At 43.4% G+C, this 20679-nt stretch overlaps 1 protein-coding gene across 5 annotated transcripts in view; it reads right to left on the minus strand.

Moving 5' to 3' along the window:
• The window catches only part of LOC127341070 (cycloartenol synthase), a 74214-nt gene that overhangs the window by 24078 nt on the left and 29457 nt on the right, over positions 1 to 20679 (minus strand). For all 5 annotated transcript variants that reach the window (XM_051366845.2, XM_051366844.2, XM_051366843.2 and 2 more), the window contains exon 6: positions 12800 to 12966. In XM_051366845.2, the coding sequence (XP_051222805.1) occupies positions 12800 to 12966 (167 nt within the window). The remainder of the gene's footprint in view (positions 1 to 12799; positions 12967 to 20679) is intronic.

A 20679-nucleotide genomic window follows, 5' to 3' on the forward strand; every position in this document is an offset into this window, starting at 1 on the left:
TCACTGGATGTGCTTCTCATCTGCTATTGGGCGGCCTGGAAAGGCATTTGGTTTTTGGATGATATGAGTTGGTGAATTGTCACCCCCTTCATCCCTCTGTAGGTTTAGCGAGGTGGCTTCGAGTTTTGATCTTTTGTATTGCTCTTGTAAGGTGTTGCGAACAAAATAATAAAAAAAGTCATGTGCATCCTTTGGATGCAGACACTACTAGAAAACAGCTTATGAGTGGCGCACATGTTTTGCTTATCAGTGGCGCACTAGTGGTGCGCCACTGATATCACGCCACTGCTAACTTTTAGCAGTGGCGCACCTACAAGTGTGCCATTGGTAAGTTATGTAGTAGTGGCGCACTAGGAGGTGCTCCACTAGTAAGCGTATAATGCCCCACTGTTATAAAAACGAGGTGCGCTGCTGCTGTAGCGTTAGGGTGCGCCACTGTTACTACGAGAATAAAATAAAAAAATAAAAAAGCCCACATGGCCTGGTTTTGGCAGGCGGTGGACCCGAACAATAAAAAAGTCAGTGCTTCAGTGCTCCCTGAATAAATAAGAGTTTTTACAAGAACAAAATAAATACAACCATAGTTTCTATAATTTGCAGCTAGGAACCTAAAAAATATAAGAAAAGCAATCAAGTCCTTTTATGCAAGGGCTCGTACTTTATCTGAAACTGCTCGTGGCCACGTCGACGCACTGGGGCACGATCTGCTCCTCGATCTGGTACTGCTAGTGCTCCTCCATCTGGCCGCCCGGGAGCTGCGCCTCGATCAGGTCCTGCAGCGCGCACAGCTGCGCGAGCCCGCGGGGCACGGCGCCGGAGAAGGCCTTGAGTTGGAGGTGGAGCTGCGCAAGGAGCTCGTCCGGGAAGGCGCCCGTGAGGTTGTTGTCGCGGAGGCTGAGCACCTGAAGCGCGGCGGTCGAGCGTGCGGTGTGGGACCGGGCCCGTGAGGCCGAGCCCCGGTAGGCGCAGCTCGATGATGCGGGCGCCGTCGGCGCTGCAGAGGACCCCGTCGAGTTGGCGCAGATGGGGAGGGAGGCGGCCCAGTTGATGCGCGCGCGGACGGCGCCCACCCCTGCGAGGAAGTCGAGCAGCGCCGCCCTGTCGGTGTCCGGCTCGGGCGTGGTGGCATCGTGTTGGCGCCGCGTGCGCGTGGTGGAGACTCGAGTCCGACGTCACCACCCTGCTCACCTACCTCCACTACATCCTCCCCGGCCGCCCCCTCGTCTGCCACTCCCACCACGCCGCGCTCTCCGCGCTCCTTCCCCCACCCCACGACGCCGCCAACCGCATCAGCGACCTCCCCGAGGGCCTCCTCCGCAACATAGTCTCCCGCCTCTCCGCCAAGGACGGCGCGCGCACCGCCGCGCTCTCCTGTCGTTGACGCACCCTCTGGCTCTCCATCCCGTGCGGGGTCTGAGGGAGTGGGGAAGGGTTGGGCTGCTGCTGCTCGTGGTGCGGGGTTGGGGCTAGGTCGAGGTAGGAGATAGGGAATCCATGGATCTACAGAGATGAAGTTGGAGCTTGTTGGGGGGGGGGGGAGAGAAACTAGATCTTGGAGGAGGAAGAAGAGGGTGCACTAGTAGGAAAAGCCTTATAGACGGATCTTATTTCTGTGGCGCACCACCAAAAAATGCGCCACAGAAATTTGTTTTGTGGCGCACCAGACACGGTGCGCCACAGAAATAGCTTAATTTTGTGGCGCACCAACAATCCATGCGCCACAGAAACTTGGTGGGGCCAGCCCCAATCATTGGTTTCACTACTTCTGTGGCGCACAGGACCACGTGCGCCACAGAAATAAGACATTCTGTGGCGCACTGGTCCTGGTGCGCCACTGAATTAAGACTTTCTGTGGCGCACGTGGGATGGTGCGCCACAGAAACTACATATTTCTGTGGCGCACATGAGTTCCATGCGCCACAGAAGTTTTTTTTGCTCCCCACGCAACCCCCCCCCCCCCCTCCCCCCCCTCCGTGGATCGCCTTTTTTACCTCTGTAAAAAATGAAAGAAATAGATAGAAATTACAAAAAAATAAATTCCATCAAGATGCCCATGTATTATGTCATCTTTTACCACTGCAAATTAACAAACATAAATTTCGACTCTTTTTGCAAAATTGTGTGGGAAATCATCAAACTGGATTTCTGGTTGCATATGAACTCGAAAAAAGACGCATAATATATCAAAATGATCCCACGAAAATTCTACATCAGAATTCACCCGGGCTTGCCCGGTTGGACAATTTTTAGAATCGTCAAATTCAAAAAGAGTAAAAAGTTACGGCCAGTTAAAGTTTTTTTGCTGCAAAATACAAAAAAAGAAAAAAATTCTGTGGCGCACCTAGTGCCCATGCGCCACAGAATTAACGTCCAAAATTTAAATTTTCTGCCGCCCTCCTCCACTTCTCCTCACTACTCCTAACTTCTCCTCTTTGGATGCAAACTTCTCCTCCACTTCTCCTCCTCCACCACCACCACCACCACCACCACCACCATCACCACCACCACCACCTCCTCCTCCGGCCGGCCTCCTCCTCCACCACCACCACCACCACCACCACCTCCTCCTCCGGTCGGCCTCCTCCTCCTCCTCCTCCACCACCACCACCACCTCCGGGGCCGGCCTCCTACTCCGGCGACCTCTTCCTCCGTCCGGCCTCCTCCTCCTACTCCGGCGACCTCCTCCTCCGTCCGGCCTCCTCCTCCTCCTACTCCGGCGACCTACTCCGGTGACGACCACCTTCTCCTCCTCCGGCGACCACCTCCTCCTCCACCACCACCTCCTCTTCGTCCACCACCTCCACCACCACCTCCTCTTCCTCCACCACCTCCACCACCTCCTCCTCCTCCACCACCTAGTCTTCCTCAAGCGAAATTTCAAAAAAAAATTAAAATTTTTGGCGGCCCCAGATCTAGATCTAGATCTGGCCGCCATTTTTTTGAATTTAAAAATAAAATTTCTGTGGCGCACCACCGCCAGTGCGCCACAGAAATAAGTTTCTGTGGCGCACCACCGCCGGTGCGCCACAGAAATAAGACTTTCTGTGGCGCATGGGCAGGTGCGCCACAGAAAGCTTATTTTTGTGGCGAGAATTCTGTGGCGCACCGCCCATGCGCCACAGAATCATTTTTTGGTGTGCCACTGATGAGGCGTTTCCTACTAGTGGTGGGAGAGAGAAACTGGATCTTGCAGAAGTGTGTCTCTCGTGCGGTGGTGAAGAGATAAGGCACGAGACCACGCAGGAGTGGGTGGGCCCAAGCACTGCACGAAGCAGACGATGGAAATGCATGTGCCGCGGGAACTCGCGCGCGGCATGCATGTGTGGTGGCCGGTGGCGCATGACTCTAGTGCACTATTAATATCTGAGGTAGTGGCGCACCACTTATGCATGCGCTATTGGCAATTTAGTACTAGTGGAGCACCACTTTTTGGTGCGCCACTGCTATTTAAATAGTAATGGCGCACGTATATTTGGTGCGCCACTACTAACTTTAGACTAATCTATAACCCAGTTACACACTTAGTAGTGGCGCATGACTAAACTAGTGCGCCACTGGTAATTTACTACTAGTGGAGCACCACTTTTTGGTGCGCCACTGCTATTTAGCAGTGGAGCACCTGTGTAGTGGTGCGCCACTGCTAGCAATCTTACGGCAAGCCTTTTCCTAGTAGTGAGAAGCTGGGGCGATATTTGCCCCATTTCGAAAAAAAACTATCTTGGCAACAACGATTTATCATATGCTTTCCTTGGACTTGCCCTCGTGGTTCTTCAACTATATCAATAAAATATACTGTAGGGGCTTCTCCTACGGTTCCACGGTCAAAACAACAAATTGTATCAATAAGACACTACGAGTGTTATTCTGATCCGCTTCCAATGAGACACGAAAAGACTAGTGCTTAGTCGCGTGGACACATTGTGTGCACCCAAAACCCTAGGCAGCCTTGGAGTAAAGAACATGCACCTATTGAATCATGCCCTACGCTTCAGATTCGGAGATGGGTTGAGAAAGTGGACTCGGACAAACCCTGGCCAGGTTTAGATTTTTCGATTGCGAAAGAAGCATAATAGGTGTTTATGTGTAGCACAACTTGTGAGCCGGGGAACGGAAAGAAGGTCAGTTTTTGGTGAGATATGTGGTTGAATGGACGTAGTGTTTATGCTCTAAATCTGATGTAACTCCAGCGTCCTAGACAAGGCCCTCACGGAAGACAGATGGGTGGTACAAATCAGAGGTTCCCCTTCAATGGCCACCATTGCCAAATTGATTGAGCTGTGGGAGATCCTCAAGAGAAAGAATTCGGTGGATTCAGAAGATAGGTTCACCTGGAAGTTGATAGTGAACCGTATTCGGCAAAGTACGCATATGAGGCGTTTTTCATGGGTAGGTTGGCGGCTCGATGTGCAAAGGAGTTTCCGAAGGATGGGCACTGGAGAGCAGCAAAAGTACCATCCACGGGACATCCCGTCCATTTGAATCATCATATTTCATTTGTTCCAATGCGATTAATTCTTCAAATACACTGAAACTAAGAGGTAACATATTGCACGAATCTTAAAGAATTAAATTGAATAAAATTGGCAGAGGAGACTCCGAAAGACCTCCATTAAATTGAATGGTAGAAATTCATTTCACCAGGACAGTACTACTACAAAAAGTTAACATGTGGTTGATGCCAAGAGCAAGCTATGGACAGCGGAAAGGTTGCAAGCTCGTGAATTAAAGCACCCGACCCAATTCCCATTGTGTCAAACTGAATGAAATCAACAGATGAGACAGCACGGGCGATACATGTAAAATGTATGCATGAACTTTGTAGTTTTTTGACACATATTCCCATATATTTTCAACATATACGATGTTATATCCATATTTTATATTGATTTTTGGAGATTTACCAATGATCCTCTTTATTTTGGTTATAACCATGCAGGACAGGAAAACCCTTTTTTTTTTGTATATTTTTAGGTTTCAGGAACCTAAACAAAGTCAAATGGAGTTAAGACTTTGGGGATGTCAATATTTTAACAAGAGAAGCATCTGAGACACCTGGACCTCATGAGATGGCTAGGAGGGCCAAAAGAGAACAGGTGACACGCCTAGTTAGGGTGGCCGTGCCACCCAACCTCTTTGGCTCCTCGACCATCCAATCACTTGATTCTTTCACCCACAAACTCTGTCTGAACTGAACACCTCTATATAAAGGATTTCCCGAGGCTTCCTCAAGGAGAGTGCCACAGAAACACCGAAACACTAAAATAGAGCTAGAACCAGCGAAGATTGGAGGGTGAAACTACGTCAGAGCCGTTGCCGGAGGGATCACTAACTTCTCCATTGTCTCCACCATCATCACCATGATGAAGATGGAGTAGTCCACCTCTGGACTATGGCTTTGTGGAAGTAGCTTGATCTATTTCTCTCGTGTTCTTCATAGATCTAGTACCATATGACCTTCCCAACATGTTTATCGTCATATATGTAACTTCTATGTGGTCGATCTTTATTCTGTAATTTTATATATGACATTGGACCTATTAATTGTAAGATGTATCGATAGATGCATATCATGTACCCCGTTTCTAAGTACTTGTTCTGATCCAACTTGTATGCAAGAGCATGTGTGGGGAGAAGTATGTATTAGATTGAGTAGCATGGTGGTAGTGATTGAATAGTGAGAACAAATTTAAGATCTACTATGGTATTACCTTTCTTTTTTTCTTACTCACTGGGGATAAAGTAAATTCATGTGCTATAATTATCTTGTGATAGTTAGATAATTTTGTTTGGTCAAGGTAGCATATTTTTTATTCAAACATCATGTCAAATTAATTAAGGCTATACTCTATTGATTTTTAATTCAAGAATACTTAGAGTTTTCCCTTTCTTGAGGAGTATAAAAGGGATGTGTTGCAGTATCTCTATGTTAGGACGTGATTCCCATATGAATGCTTATCAATCACATGTTGAATTTCCACCAATATTATTATCTTTGATGAACTGTTTGTGTACACTACAACTTAAAAAAAGAGTAGACAAGTAAACCCATGAATTCCGTTCCATTTTAAATCATAAGAAACACCTTTCCAACACAATTACCACCATTCATATTTTTGCAGTTTATTGATCCAAAAATACAAAAAATACTTTCTTCACTTGCAAACACATACAAAAACCACAAAACAACTATCCTTTTATATTTATCTTGCTTGCTCAGTATATTTGCTTTACTTTACTTCTGTTTATTAGTATATTTTATATTATTAATATGAAACCTTATGCTTGACAGCAACACGGTGGAGTTGAGGACACACTTGCTTTGCAGGTTGTTATAATAGGAGGAGAAAAAAATCGCCCTCTAGCCAATTTCTCAAAAATTCGATATAAATCCTCGAATCACCCTTATGGGGAAAAGACCATTGATACAATACTACACCTCGAGTTACACACGGAGTTGTTTCCATCAACAGGACATCCCTTGCACGGTATAATAACATTTCACTGGCTCACTACTGCTACACAAAGTTCACATACGGTTCATGATCAAGACATGATGTGAACGGTGGACATGTTGAAAGCTCATGGATTACAGAACATGGCCCAATATCTCCTGTGTTTTCAGAAGTCGGGGACATACGAACACCTAGCCCTGCAGTGCTCCTTTTCGTTGCAGGATTGGTACTCCTTTCTTTCCCATACCTCCTTCATCAGTTAATGTTGGGTGCAGCAACATAATCCCTAGTTGGTTGGCAAGGACTTTGGAGAGAAAATTACAAAAAAACCTGGAAATTCAATTCGACTCCCGGGTGCGTATGCTCCCTCTACTAAAATTATATTTCTAAATGTCGAAAAATTCGGACAAAAAATTCTACATGTACATCTTCATTCGTCAAGTTTCACGAAAAACCAATATTTTGTGCGGTCTATATAAAAAAGAGAAAGTTTATGTTGTTAAAAGCATTATTTTTAGCACTGAATTTTGTCTTTTGTGTACACGTCACATGATAAGTCGATTTTTTATGAAACGACTTTGTGAACACGTAGCACGTGAAGATGTACGTGTGAAATTTTAGTTTCAATTTTTAAAAAAATTTAAAATGTATGTAAGATGCATTTCGAAATATAAAGAGCATATGGACCCATGATCCAAAACACCGCTCCCAAAAAAACCACCACATATCAGGCAGACGTTTTAAAAAACCACCACTATAAGAAAAAGTTTCAAAAAACAACCACTCTACGGTTCACACGTTGCAAAAAGCACTAATTCCACTCTGATGTTGATTTAATCGCGAAACTGACATGTGGGTCCTGCTGTCGGGTTGACGTGATATGCACATTTTGCGGAAAAGACCTTTGTACATTATAAATTTTAATTTTATGGCCCATATTTTTTTCTTACTTTTTCTGTCCCTTTTTTTCTTAATAATTTTTTCCACCACATCATTCCACACTACCGACATTCTCTCAAAAAAGAAACAGAAGACAACCACCAAGCGGCACGACCTGTCCCTGCTTCAGCACGGCGAGGCCGGAGAAGCACCAGGCGGCGGTGCTATGCGGGAGCACCATGGTCAGCTCCTGGCTCGCGCTCGCCCCACCTGGCCCATTCCCGGCCCCTGGCCGGACCTCGCCCGCGCCCGCTCTTGCCAGCACTCTCCTCGCGCGGCCCCTTGCGAGCCTCTGCCCGCGCCACCCTGGCCGGACCTCGCCGGCGCCGTCCTGGCAGGAGTTCGTCTGTGGGGGAGGCAGGATCTAGGTCTATGGATCAGGGACACATGTCAGCCATCGCGTCGATGGAGCATGGTGGTCGGCGGCCGCGATTGCTGATTAGGGTGGGGTCGGCGGGTTAGCGCAGGTTCACGGTGGGCATTGGAGGCGGAGCTCCTCTCGTGCTTGATTGGGTGGCGCAGGGAGGGGGATTCCAGGGCGGCGGCTGTGATTTCTCGCCGGAGGGGCGATTTCAAGGCGGCGGCGGAGGGACGACTCTAGGGCGGTGGCGGAGGGGCGATTCCAGGACGGTGGCGGATGGGTCCAAGTCCATCACCTACGCTGCTCAAGCCAAAAGGGCCGCGCCTCCTCCCACGCGGAGCGGCGGTGGCTGTAATTTCTCGCCGGAGGGACGACTCCAGCCGGCGGCGGAAGGGAGACTCCATGGTTTGGCAGAGTGGCGATTCGGAGAATGTGGTGGAGGGGCCAAATCTGCCGCCTACGCGGTTTTTTTCACGTGACTAGCGGTTTATTTTTAGAAAATCAAATCTTAAATATTAGAACCTCTCAAACATTAGTTCGTAGAGAAGAGGATATTATGACAAGTGGGTCCCACTAAAATTTGCAAAAAAACCCAGAACTAGAACCGTCTTCTCCCTTCATCATAATTGACCGCCACGTCAGCCAGACAGCGGGACCCACATGTCAGTTTGGCGATTAAAACAACATCATAGTGGAATCAGTGCTATTTGTAATGTGTTAACCTGTGGAGTGGTGGTTATTTGAAACTTTTTCGTATAGTGGTGGTTTTTTGAAACATTTGCCTAATATGTGGCGGTTTTTTGTAATTTTCTCGACTTTGGATGATGTACCAGGACATCATAAAGAACTGATTTTCCTTGTCATACTAATTGCACGCCACCTCTAGTTGTAGCGGAACAAGAAGGTGTTTGACAATGTTGCTACCATGCCATGGGAAGTGAGTAGGATCATGAAGGCTAAGTTCCAGTTGTGGAAGAAAATTAAGCTTTGTGGAGTGGCAGGTAGCATTTAGTTAGCTTTTGGTCGTGTGTTGTGGAGAGGATGATATGAACCACTTATTTTTCATTTGCCCCAAAATGTTTTGAAATATTTTTTCAAAATTGGATGGCTCCCCGCCCTCTTCATCGAAGGATGCACACTACCTTCACTAAATATCTTGTAACAAAAACCTTCTCTATTTGAATATAGAGGAGACGCAAGTCTCATGCATGTTCTCGAAAAAAGTCTAATACCAACTTGTGGACACTAAAATAGTTTCTTGACTTGTGTCTGTGTATAAACAAAAATCCCAATCCCATCATTTCTTGACTTGTGTCGTGTATAAACAAAAATACTTTGACCATGTTTGCATGGAAGATGTACCTAGATAAGTATTTTATCTTAGATGGAGGCAAATTTTCTGCCTCAATATATTAATTAAGAAGAGAATTGCAGATCGGTATTATTACACTGCCCATTTAATGCCACAAACATAGTTTTTCTGCAATAAGCCACGCAAGTAGAAACTTGGATGTATGAGGCATTGTGAATGGCTGCTATGGAGCTGCCGTTGAAGAAGCCGTTACACAGATCGACTCTGCCATGACAGGCTATTCCTAGCTTCCCATGCATAAAAATTTCTATGATGCATGGCTTGGTGGATTTTTTTTTAGTTCATGGGGATTTTAATGGGACTTGATTTGATTTGATGGCTAATATTATTGCATTTATTATTTTGCAAAAAAATATTATTGCATTTATTAAGTCTGATATTTACTTTAAATCCAATTTCCGCAATAAGTGATTTTTGGGGAAAATGCTTTGCCTCAATCTATTTATTAAGGAGATTGACAAGCAATTTAAAACTATTATTACAAATTCCTACTCTCCTAGCATCATTTCGCATAACTGCTTAGTACCCGTGATAAGCCACAAATGGGTTTCTTTCTTAATCTTATGTAAAAGAACAAAAGGTGGTCCATGCTTATTATGAAAGAGAAAGACCCTCACATTGCAATCATTCCAAACCTCCTAAGAAGTGAGCAAGGGGAGGGAGCAGTGGCGAACGCAAGAAAGAATTGGAGGGGGGGCACACCTCCAAAAAAAAAATTTGCACCTACCATAAAATTTTTTTTCGAGAAAACGCAAAGAACCTTTGCAACCTCCATCATAAATTTAAACATTTTCTTCAGATCGAACATTGCCAATTGATATATAAAATGCTAACAATGCCTATGCAGAAGGTAACAATATAATGGAAAGAAGGCATGCACATTGTCAATTTAAAGAAAATTCTAATCTGTAGTAACCTGTGAAGTAATAGATGATGTTTGTGATATTCAACATTGAGTAATACCGGTAATAGAAATGGCGCTCTTGTCGCCAAAATACACGGCAGAGATTTATAAATCAACAAAACTAATTGGGACTGTGCTCTAGCCAACAAATCAAATGTGTTCCGTCAGGATAAATGAACAGTGTTCCCTCGACTTGATACGATCACAAGAGAGCTCTTAACCATACCTTAACCACACAGACAACAGAACTGTAATTCAGTAATACGGATACTGTCCCCTTGAAAGTTCAAGTCCTGCTAGATACAAACTGGATGCCATTAAAGAGTATGAAATGAGTATGAAACTGGATGCGATGAAAGTTCAAGTGCTGCTAGACACAAATTGAATACCGTGCGGAACCGGACCTGCTGCCCTGCTGAACTTCTGGAGCGCAGGCGGGAATAGCCGCGGAGAGCGGCGGCGGTGTGGCGGCCGGCCGGAATAGCCGGGGAGAGCGGCGGCCGGCGGACAAGCCAGGGAGAGCGGTGGCAGATGGATTCCGGGAAGAAAGCGTCGAGGGCCCGAGCTAGAGGGGGCAGGGCGGGCGGCCGGCGAGGAATCGGGCGTGTCGCGTGACCTCGTTTCTGCTTCTGTTCGATACAGCTGGAAAGTTGGAGCGTGGAAGCGAAATTGGGCCTCTTGGGCTTATTTTTCCAAAGGGTACCCAAATTTTTTTTCACAGATTCTGGGTGGGCCACGGCCCCCCTGGCCCCCCCGCTGCGTCCGCCCATGGGAGGGAGGCCATAGCTTTGCGGCTTGGGATCAGTCCAACCATCATGTACGTCCACCAACTTTCAATTGTTTGATCTTCCCCTAGCCATTGTTGCAGATGGGTATCTTGAATGCCTAGAAAATCCTTAATAGAACTCAAAAGACGAATGGTGTACCTACACTTAAAAAATAGTGCGACTCGGAAGAAAATGGTCAATGTCTATAGTTTCCCCCAAATTTATCTTCCCAATCAAGCTCCAAAAATTGCACAAGATGGTCAATGTCTATAGTTTCCCCCAAATTTATCTTCCCAATCAAGCATCAACATTTAGGGCTTGAGAGACCTCCCACTTCTTTCTTCAAAAATGGTAGGTGGAATTTCCATTTGTTATTTTTCATCCAGCCATCGTGCTTTCCAAAGGGTGTCTTGCGAGCATTGCCGACCGTGATTGAAGTGGCGGTGTAGAATCTCCATATCCTTATTGGTGCAAGGCTTTCCCGACTCCTCCCGAATATTTGGGGTCCTTCCACTCTAACCAAGGCCAACGAAGCCTTAGCCTCATCGCATAGTTCACCAAGTGAATCACTCCATACCCAACAAGCACCTTGGGGCGGCACACCAAGTCCCAATTCACCTTGCATTTTGCACTGTTTGTTGTTTGTATCTTTAGCATACCAAAGAAAAGCTCTCTCAAGCTTCTTGATGAAGTTCATTCTGGGAATACTTGTGGCATGGAAATAGTAGAGTGCTTGAGAGGAGATGACAAATTTGACAAGCGAATCATGTCCGACAGTGGTGATAAATTTTCCATTCCAAATTGGTAGCTTCTTGGTGCATTCATCCTTGGGCCTTGTTCAGTTCAGACGTAATTCAAGTGGATTGCAAGGTATTTACGGAATTTTAATCCCATTTAAGTAAATATACACTCCAATCCACTCCAATACACTCCAGTCCCATGAGGCAGGGGATTAACTGAACAAGCCCACAATGTGTTGAAATTCCAGTCTCCAAAGACTCCAAATCGACAACGGGGGCCAAAGGTACTTCATTGGGAAGGAAGCACGCTTTGACAGAGTACCATGAAGAATGTTATCAAGGTTGACGTTCCCGCAACGGATAGGAACAGTGATATGATACCAGTGGGTTGTAGTTTTTGTCGATGGTGCTGCGCAGCTTGAACCTAAGCGAGATATTTTTATTCGAGCTAGCCCAAATCTGTAATAAGGAGACTCTCCCCTTTATGCGGGAGCTTCAGCTTTATTTTGTTCTATATGGATCCAACGCAATGGTTTGTTTTTTCATTTTTTTTAAAGATAGTTGCATGCTTTTTTACGTGTGATGTTCTTCTGAATTCACTTGTTGCAGTTACTGTCTACCCTATAATGTATGTGGAATGGCACCAAGAAGCTGGAATGGCTTACCAGTAAGTTTATGCATGGTTTGGAATTTGTGCGGTGTAAGTGCTTTTGAGTGTGTGCTATGTGTTTTGACACATTTTTCTTGATTGAAGTAGGATCAATAATTATACTGTGTGCAGGGTGCCAGTTTTGTTAGGGCAACCAGCAGATGCATCCATTAAGAGAGGGAAAACTGTACGATGGGTCATGTTTTTTGTTTCGGAAATCCTAGACGTACGAAAAGATTGTTACGGGATAGTCTTACGGATATACGTGGAAACATTTGGTTGGCTTAATTACCCTACCCTGCCGTGATTTGAGGGCTGCAACCCGTCGTGTGATCTCCACGTGAGTCCGTAAACAGAATTCCGTAAGAAAAATTCCGTACATGTAGCATTACTCTTTTTGTTTACGGTGCAACACTACCAGAAAACCCTAGGCATGCCACATTTATTATTGGGCTATGATTGGTTTAGATGTGGCATGTCGCACTTCTTGACCTCAAAAGCTCCACTATAGAGTTTGGTCCAGTATGACCCCGTAAAATGAAAGTACTTAATCTTATTGCCACACAATTTAGTTACACATATTTATATAAAGATGATTAGTAAGTATTAACAAACCTTAGCACATAGATTCCGAGACTTTTCCCAGTCAATCTCACCGTATGGGACTTTGTAGATTTCCTTTCTTAGTTCCAATACAACCGGTGTAATTTGGCCAACAAACCTCTTGCCGTATATAAAACACATGGGAAGATACACCATTCGGCTATGACACCACATCCGACCTGCACAATAGTGTAAAGCCCATACAATCAAGGAATATCCTATCAACATCGAGAAGAACAAAAAACATATTATATGGTAACCGTCCTTATTAATACTATCTCAATCCTAAAGCTTAAGGCTCATATTATTTATAGAAAGTCAAACTATGTCAAGTCTGACTAAGTTTTACCAAAAATCATTAACATGCAAAATACAATCAATATCATTAAATAGAAAATGAAATATATTTTCGTATGGCATCTACAAAATACTATATGTTTTGATAGATTCTTCTAAAAATTTGGTCAAACTTTACTTGGTTTGATTTTTCAAAAAAAAGCCTTAAGCTTTGGGATGGAGGTAATAATGAATAATCTGGTACATATTTCTATGAGTGTCAAAATTAATTCGATACTCTAGACTAGCCATGATGGGAGTAACTTAGGTAGCAAATGCGCAGATAGCGGATCTTCTCCGCGAAGAGGAGCTTAAATGGTATCAACGATCCAAAGCTCAATTAATATTGGAAGGAGACTCAAATACGCGATATTTCCATGGCGTGGCCAATGGGAGACATCGGAAAAAACTTATTCATTCTCTGGTACAAGATGAAGGGTTGATTGAAGGCCATGAGCAACTTAATCCTACATTATTAATTATTATAAGAGTCTGTTTGGTCCTCCGGAGGAAAGCTCTTTTTCCCTGAACGAGAACTTTACAGATGACATACCCCAAGTATCTATGGAAGAAAATGGCCTACTGACCGCACCTTATTCTGAGGAAGAGGTTCAGAAGGCTATTTTCAAATGGAATGCAACAAAGCACCGGGTCCAGATGGTTTCCCAGCAGAGTTTTATCAAACATTCTGGGATACTATTAAATTGGACCTTCTGGATTTGTTCAGTGCTCTGCACTCAGGACAACTAGAATTATTTCGTCTAAATTTTGGTGAAGTAATTTTGTTACCGAAAGTTAATGAGGCAGAGAGGATCCAACAATATAGACCTATTTGCCTTTTAAACGTAAGTTTCAAAATTTTCACGAAAGTGGCCACCATTAGACTTAATACGGTTGCAGAACATGTCGTCCAGCCCTCACGGACCGCTTTCATGCAAGGAAGGAATATCCTTGATGGAGTGGTGGTTTTGCATGAGACGGTACACGAGATGCATACTAAGAAACTTCATGGGGTTATTTTAAAATTAGATTTTGAAAAGGCGTATAACAAAGTCAAGTGGTATTTCCTTCAGCAGACACTCAGGATGAAAGGTTTTTCTCCTGAATGGCGTGCTCTAATAAATGATTTTGTGTATGGAGTTAGTGTGGCAATCCGGGTTAATGATGACACCGGATACTATTTGCAAACACGAAAAGGGTTACGCCAAGGGGATCCGTTATCTCCAATGCTATTTAACATTGTAGTGGATATGCTGGCTATACTCATTGAGCGGGCCAAGTCTGATGGCCAGATTGAAGGTGTGATCCCACATTTGGTTGACGGGGGTTTATCTATCCTTCAATATGCCGAAGATACAATTCTTTTTATAGATCATGATCTCGAAAAAGCTCACAATCTCAAATTAATTTTGGCGGCTTTCGAGCAGTTGTCGGGTTTAAAAATCAATTTCCATAAAAGCGAACTGTTCTGTTTCGGTGATGCCCAAAATGATACGGCTCTATATACAGAGTTGTTTGGTTGTGGGCAAGGTCAATTTCCTATTCGCTACTTGGGTATTCCGATTCATTATCGGAGACTTACAATTGCTGAATGGAAAATTATGGAAGAAAGATTACAAAAACGCCTTAGTAGCTGGAAGGGGAAATTGTTGTCCCTAGGAGGAAGATTGTTACTCATTAATTTGGTACTCACAAATATGGTACTGTATATGTTATCATTCTTTCTTCTGCCGAAAGGAATTCTGCACAAACTCGATTATTATCGATCCAGATTCTTGCAAGGGGATAGCGAGAAAAAGAAATATCGGCTGGTTAAATGAAGTATAGTTTGTAGTCCCAAGGATCAAGGCGGGCTTGGAGTTCATGACCTGGAGGTCAAGAATTCAGCTCTGCTTGGTAAATGGTTGTTTAAGCTTCTTACCGAAGATGGGATTTGGCAAAATATTCTCAAGAGAAAATATATCGGCTCGAAGACACTATCCCAAGTGGTTTGGAAACCTGGGGATTCACACTTCTGGGCTGGTCTTATGGCGACAAAAAATGTCTTTTTTTGCCATGGCACTTTCTCGATTAAGAATGGAGCACAGATACGGTTCTGGGAAGACAATTGGTTAGACAATGCACCCTTATGTGAAGAGTATCCTGCCTTGTATAGTATTGTTCGTCGCAAGGGTGATACCATTGCTACGGTAATAGCTACCTCACCTCCGAATGTGACGTTCAGACGAGTCTTACTTGGGCAAAGGCTAGTGTCATGGAATTCTTTAATTCACTGGTTAGAAGATATACAACTATCGACTGGACCGGACGAATTCAGATGGAATCTACATGTAGATGGCACTTTCTCAGTAAAATCGTTATACAATGCGATCCTTCATTCTGACAAACCAGTTGATAATAATAAAAAAATCTGGAGGATGAAAATACCATTAAAAATTAAAATTTTTGGATGGTATCTTCGTCGAGGGGTTATCCTCACCAAAGATAATCTTGTTAAGCAAAATTGGCATGGGAGTACACGGTGTGTTTTCTGTCATCATGATGAAACTATTAAACACCTATTCTTCCAATGCCAAGTTGCGAGATCTATATGGTCGATCATCCAAGTAGTGTCTATCCTGTATCCTCCAACTAGTGTAGCCAATGTCTTTGGCAAATGGCTTCATGGTATTTATTCAAGGTTTAAGTTGCTCCTTAGGGTGGGGGCGCTATTGGAGATATGCCCAAGAGGCAATAATAAATAGTTATTATAATATATCTTTGTGTTTATGATAATGTTTAGATACCATGCTATAATTGCATTAACCTAAACATTGATACATGTGTGTTATGTAAACAACAAGGAGTCCCTAGTAAGCCTCTTGTATAACTAGCTTGTTGATTAATAGATGATCATAGTTTCATGATCATGAACATTGGATGTTATTAATAACAAGGTTATGTCATTATGTGAATGATGTAATGGACACACCCAATTAAGCGTAGTATAAGATCACGTCATTAAGTTATTTTCTATAAGCTTTCGATACATAGTTACCTAGTCCTTTCGACCTTGAGATCATGTAAATCACTTATACCGGAAGGGTACTTTGATTACATCAAACGCCACTGCGTAAATGGGTGGTTATAAAGGTGGGATTAAGTATCCGGAAAGTATGAGTTGAGGCATATGGATCAACAGTGGGATTTGTCCATCCCGATGACGGATAGATATACTCTGGGCCCTCTCGGTGGAATGTCGTCTAATTAGCTTGCAAGCATATGAATGGTTCATAAAAGACCACATACCACGGTACGAGTAAAGAGTACTTGTCAGGAAACGAGGTTGAACAAGGTATAGAGATACCGATGATCAAACCTCGGACAAGTAAAATATCGCGTGACAAAGGGAATCGGTATCATATGTAAATGGTTCAGTCGATCACTAAGTCATCGTTGAAAATGTGGGAGCCATTATGGATCTCCAGATTCCGCTATTGGTTATTGGTCAGAGAGAGGTCTTAACCATGTCTGCATAGTTCGCGAACCGTAGGGTGACACACTTAAGGTTTGATGTCGTTTAAGTAGATATGGAATAAGCTATGGAGTTCGAAGTTTTGTTCGGAGTCTCGGATGGGATCCAGGACATCACGAGGAGGTCGGGAATGGTCCGGAGAATAAGATTCATATATAGGAAGTCATATTCCAAGTTTGGAAATGATCCGGTGCATTTATGGCAGGTTCTAGAAGGTTCTAGAAAAGTCTGGAAGAAATCACCATGGAAAGTGGAGTCCCGGAGGGACTCCACCTTGCATGGCCGGCCAAACCTTAAGGGGAGGAGTCCCAGGTGGGCTCCACCATAGGTGGCCGGCCAACCCCCCCCCCCCCCCCCAAGGAAGGGGTGGGAGTCCCACCTTGAGTGGGATTCCCCCTTGGGTAGGTTTTGTCCCTTTGGTAGGTTTTGGTTTCGGGTCTTATTCGAAGACTTGGATACCAACACTTGGGGATTTCCACCTAGATAATGAGGAGGAGAGGGAGGGGCTGCCCACTCTTGGCCGCACCACCTAGGGCCCCCATGGTCGGCGCCCTACCCCTCTCTCTCTCCCCAAACCCTAGCGCCCCTCCTCCACATAATACTCCCGCAGCGCATAGGCGAAGCCCTGCCAGAGTTCTCCATCGACACCGCCACCACGCCGTCATGCTGCCGCGATTCCGAGGAGAATCTACTACTTCCACTGCCCGCTTGAACGGGGAGAAGGACGTCGTCATCAACACCGAACGTGTGACCGAGTACGGAGGTGCTGCCCGATTGTGGCACCGTCAAGATCTTCTACGCGCTTTTGAAAGCGGTAAGTGATCATCTTCTGCAACAACGAGATCTAATCTCGTAGGCTTTGGAAATATTCAAGGTTTAGTCTTGTTCATCCCCTCGTTGCTACCGTCTTCTAGATTGCATGTTGGCTTGGATTGCGTTCTCGCGGTAGGAATTTTTTTGTTTTCTATGCTACGAATCCCATCAGTGGTATCAGATCCGTGTCTATGCATAGATTGGTTGCACGAGTAGAACACAATTGTTTGTGGGCGTTGATGCTTTATTGTCTTTAGTTCGAGTACTTTGCATCTTTGTGGCATGGTGGGATGAAGCGGCTCGGGCTAACTTTACATGACCGCGTTCATGAGACTTGCTCCATGTTCGACATGCAACTTGTATTGCATAAGTGGCTTTGCGGGTGTCTGTCTCTCCCACCATAGTGGAGATTCAATTTACTTTTTCTATTGACAACACTAGTATCACCGTTGTGGTTCATGTTCGTAGGTAGATTAGATCTTACTCGAAAACCCTAAACCACGTAAAATATGCAAACCAAATTAGAGACGTCTAACTTGTTTTTGCAGGGTTTGGTGATGTGATATGGTCATAATGTGATGATGAATATGTATGAGATGATCATTATTGTATTGTGGCAACCGGCAGGAGCCTTATGGTTGTCTTTAAATTTCATGTTGAGTAGTATTTCAAAGTAGTTGTAATAGTTGCTACATGAGGTGAACAACCATGAAGACGGCGCCATGGACCTTGACGCTACGCCAACGATGATGGAGATCATGCCCGTTGATGATGGAGATCATGTCCGTGCTTTGAAGATGAAGATCGAAGGCGCAAAGACTAAAGGGCCATATCATATCACATATGAATTGCATGTGATGTTAATCCTTTATGCATCTTATTTTGCTTAGAACGCGACAGTAGCATTATAAGATGACCCATCACATTAATATCAAGATAATAAAGTGTTCTCCCCTTGTATGCACCGTTGATATAGTTCGTCGTTTTGAAGCATCTCGTGATGATCGGATGTGATAGACTCAACGATTCACATACAACGGGTGTAAGCCATGTTGCACACGTGGAATACTTGGGTTTGCTTGGCGAGCCTAGCATGTACAGACATGGCCTCGGGACAACGGAAACCGAAAGGTTGAACACGAGTCATATGGATGATATGATCAACATGTTGATGTTCACCATTGAAGCTACATCATCTCACGTGATGATCGGTTTTGGTGTAGTGGATGTGGATCGTGTGCCACTTAACAACTACGAGGGATGTTGTATTAAGTGGGAGTTCATTAGTAATTAGATTAAAACATGAACTAATTATCATGAACATAGTCTGAGTAGTATTTTGAATTAATTTTATAGTATTGGCATCCGTTTTCTACCATGCCTAGTCTTATAATTGAGATAGATTTACTGTTAAGTCTGACACGAATCTTTACGGACTGGTACCGTATTGTTAAAAAATCAAGAAATGATTAAGTCCTATTGCAAACTTTTAGTAAACCTCCATGAAACTTGAAGTTCAAATCTGTTTGAAAAAGTAAGGAGCTGAAAATTTAATTTTCAGAAATAAGCAAGGTATGAGATATATGTGATATCTAAGACCTTATTGCAAGATGATAGAATACAGTGAAACTACATAAACTCATAAGTTTTATGGGAATGTACGAAGGTTGAAGACGCTCGGCGTCCCAATCCTCCAACTAAGTTGGACACTAAAGATATTCGCATATCTATGAAGTGATCGTCCTTAGTATGCACCGTTGCTAAGACTCGTCGTTTCGAAGCATCTCGTGATGATCGGGTGTTATAGATTCTACGAGTGCATGCAACGGGTGCAAGTCAGATTTGCACATGCGAATACTGAGGTTAAACTTTACGAGCCTAGCATGTACAAACATGGTCTCAGAAAGTCATCATGATACAATGGATAAAATTATGAGTGAAATTGTACATCATATTACAAGTTTACTAATAGTGAAATCCGGAACACTTATCATATGATGATCAACTTCAAAGTAAGAACCTCAAGGTTATTGGTATTTGACCAACAAACCTAGAAGTTATTGATGTTGAAGTGTTTTTCTGAATAATGAGGAAAGCTAAAAGAGAAACTACAAAAGATTTTTGGCAGAAAGAAAGAAAAGACTAGAAAGTCTAGCTCAGGTTAGATGATATACAGGTTATGGATGTATTCCTTGTTTGGTAACATAATGAAATTCTTGGGTATTTGTACCAGATTGGTTGGTATGAGATGTCATACAGTACAACGCAATACATGAATACGATGGCCTAAGTGACTGATAAGGAATATGGTAATAATGCACGTCTGGAACATAATAAAGTGTTATTATGTTTGTCATTCTACCTAGCCCTTAGAATTTATAATCAAGAACTTAATAATTTTTATTTTGTTCTGGTCAAATAAAAACAATGAGTTGTTCAAATTATGAGATTACACCATGTACGATGGATAAGTTATTATAAATCTTAATGGCGAAACACACATGCATAACACTGACGCTAAGGCAAATGATTTGAATTCCACTTATCTGTGGAACCGCCATTTAGGTCATGTTAGAAAGGAACGCATGAAGGAACTCCATGCAAATGGATTTTTGGAGTCATTTGATTTTTGAATCGTTTGGCGCTTGCAAAATCTTTTCTAAAAGTAATGACTGAGATACCGTTCATAAGCCAAAAGTTGAACGGGCAACTAACTTAGTGGAAACATACATAATGATGTATGTGGTTCACTGGGCATAGTTGTGTGCGGGAGATTATTCTACTTCATGAAAACTTTCAACAATGAATTGAGTATATATATGTGGATATATTTGATAAGGAAAAAGTTTGAAACATTTGAATAGATTCAAATAAATTTCAGCATGAAGTGGAAATCATCGTAATAGAAAATTCAAATATCTATGATTGGATCATGGTGGAAATATTTGAATTACGAGTTTCAGTGAACATCTAAGAGAGTTATGAAATTTTTCTACAAACTCACGTTTCTTGGAGTATCATAGTGATGATGTAGTATCCAAGAGATGTATCCAAACCTTGTTGGGTCAATGATGAGATAAAATATTGATGCCATTATATTTTTGTGGATTATGCTTTAGTGACTACCGCTTTTACACTGAATAGAGCATCATCATGATCCGTTGAAATGACACCATACGAGTTATGGCATGGGTATGAACCCTGATAGTCCTTTCTTAAATTTTGGTAT

This window comes from Lolium perenne, chromosome 3, assembly GCF_019359855.2.
Source record: "Lolium perenne isolate Kyuss_39 chromosome 3, Kyuss_2.0, whole genome shotgun sequence".
NCBI lineage: Eukaryota > Viridiplantae > Streptophyta > Magnoliopsida > Poales > Poaceae > Lolium > Lolium perenne.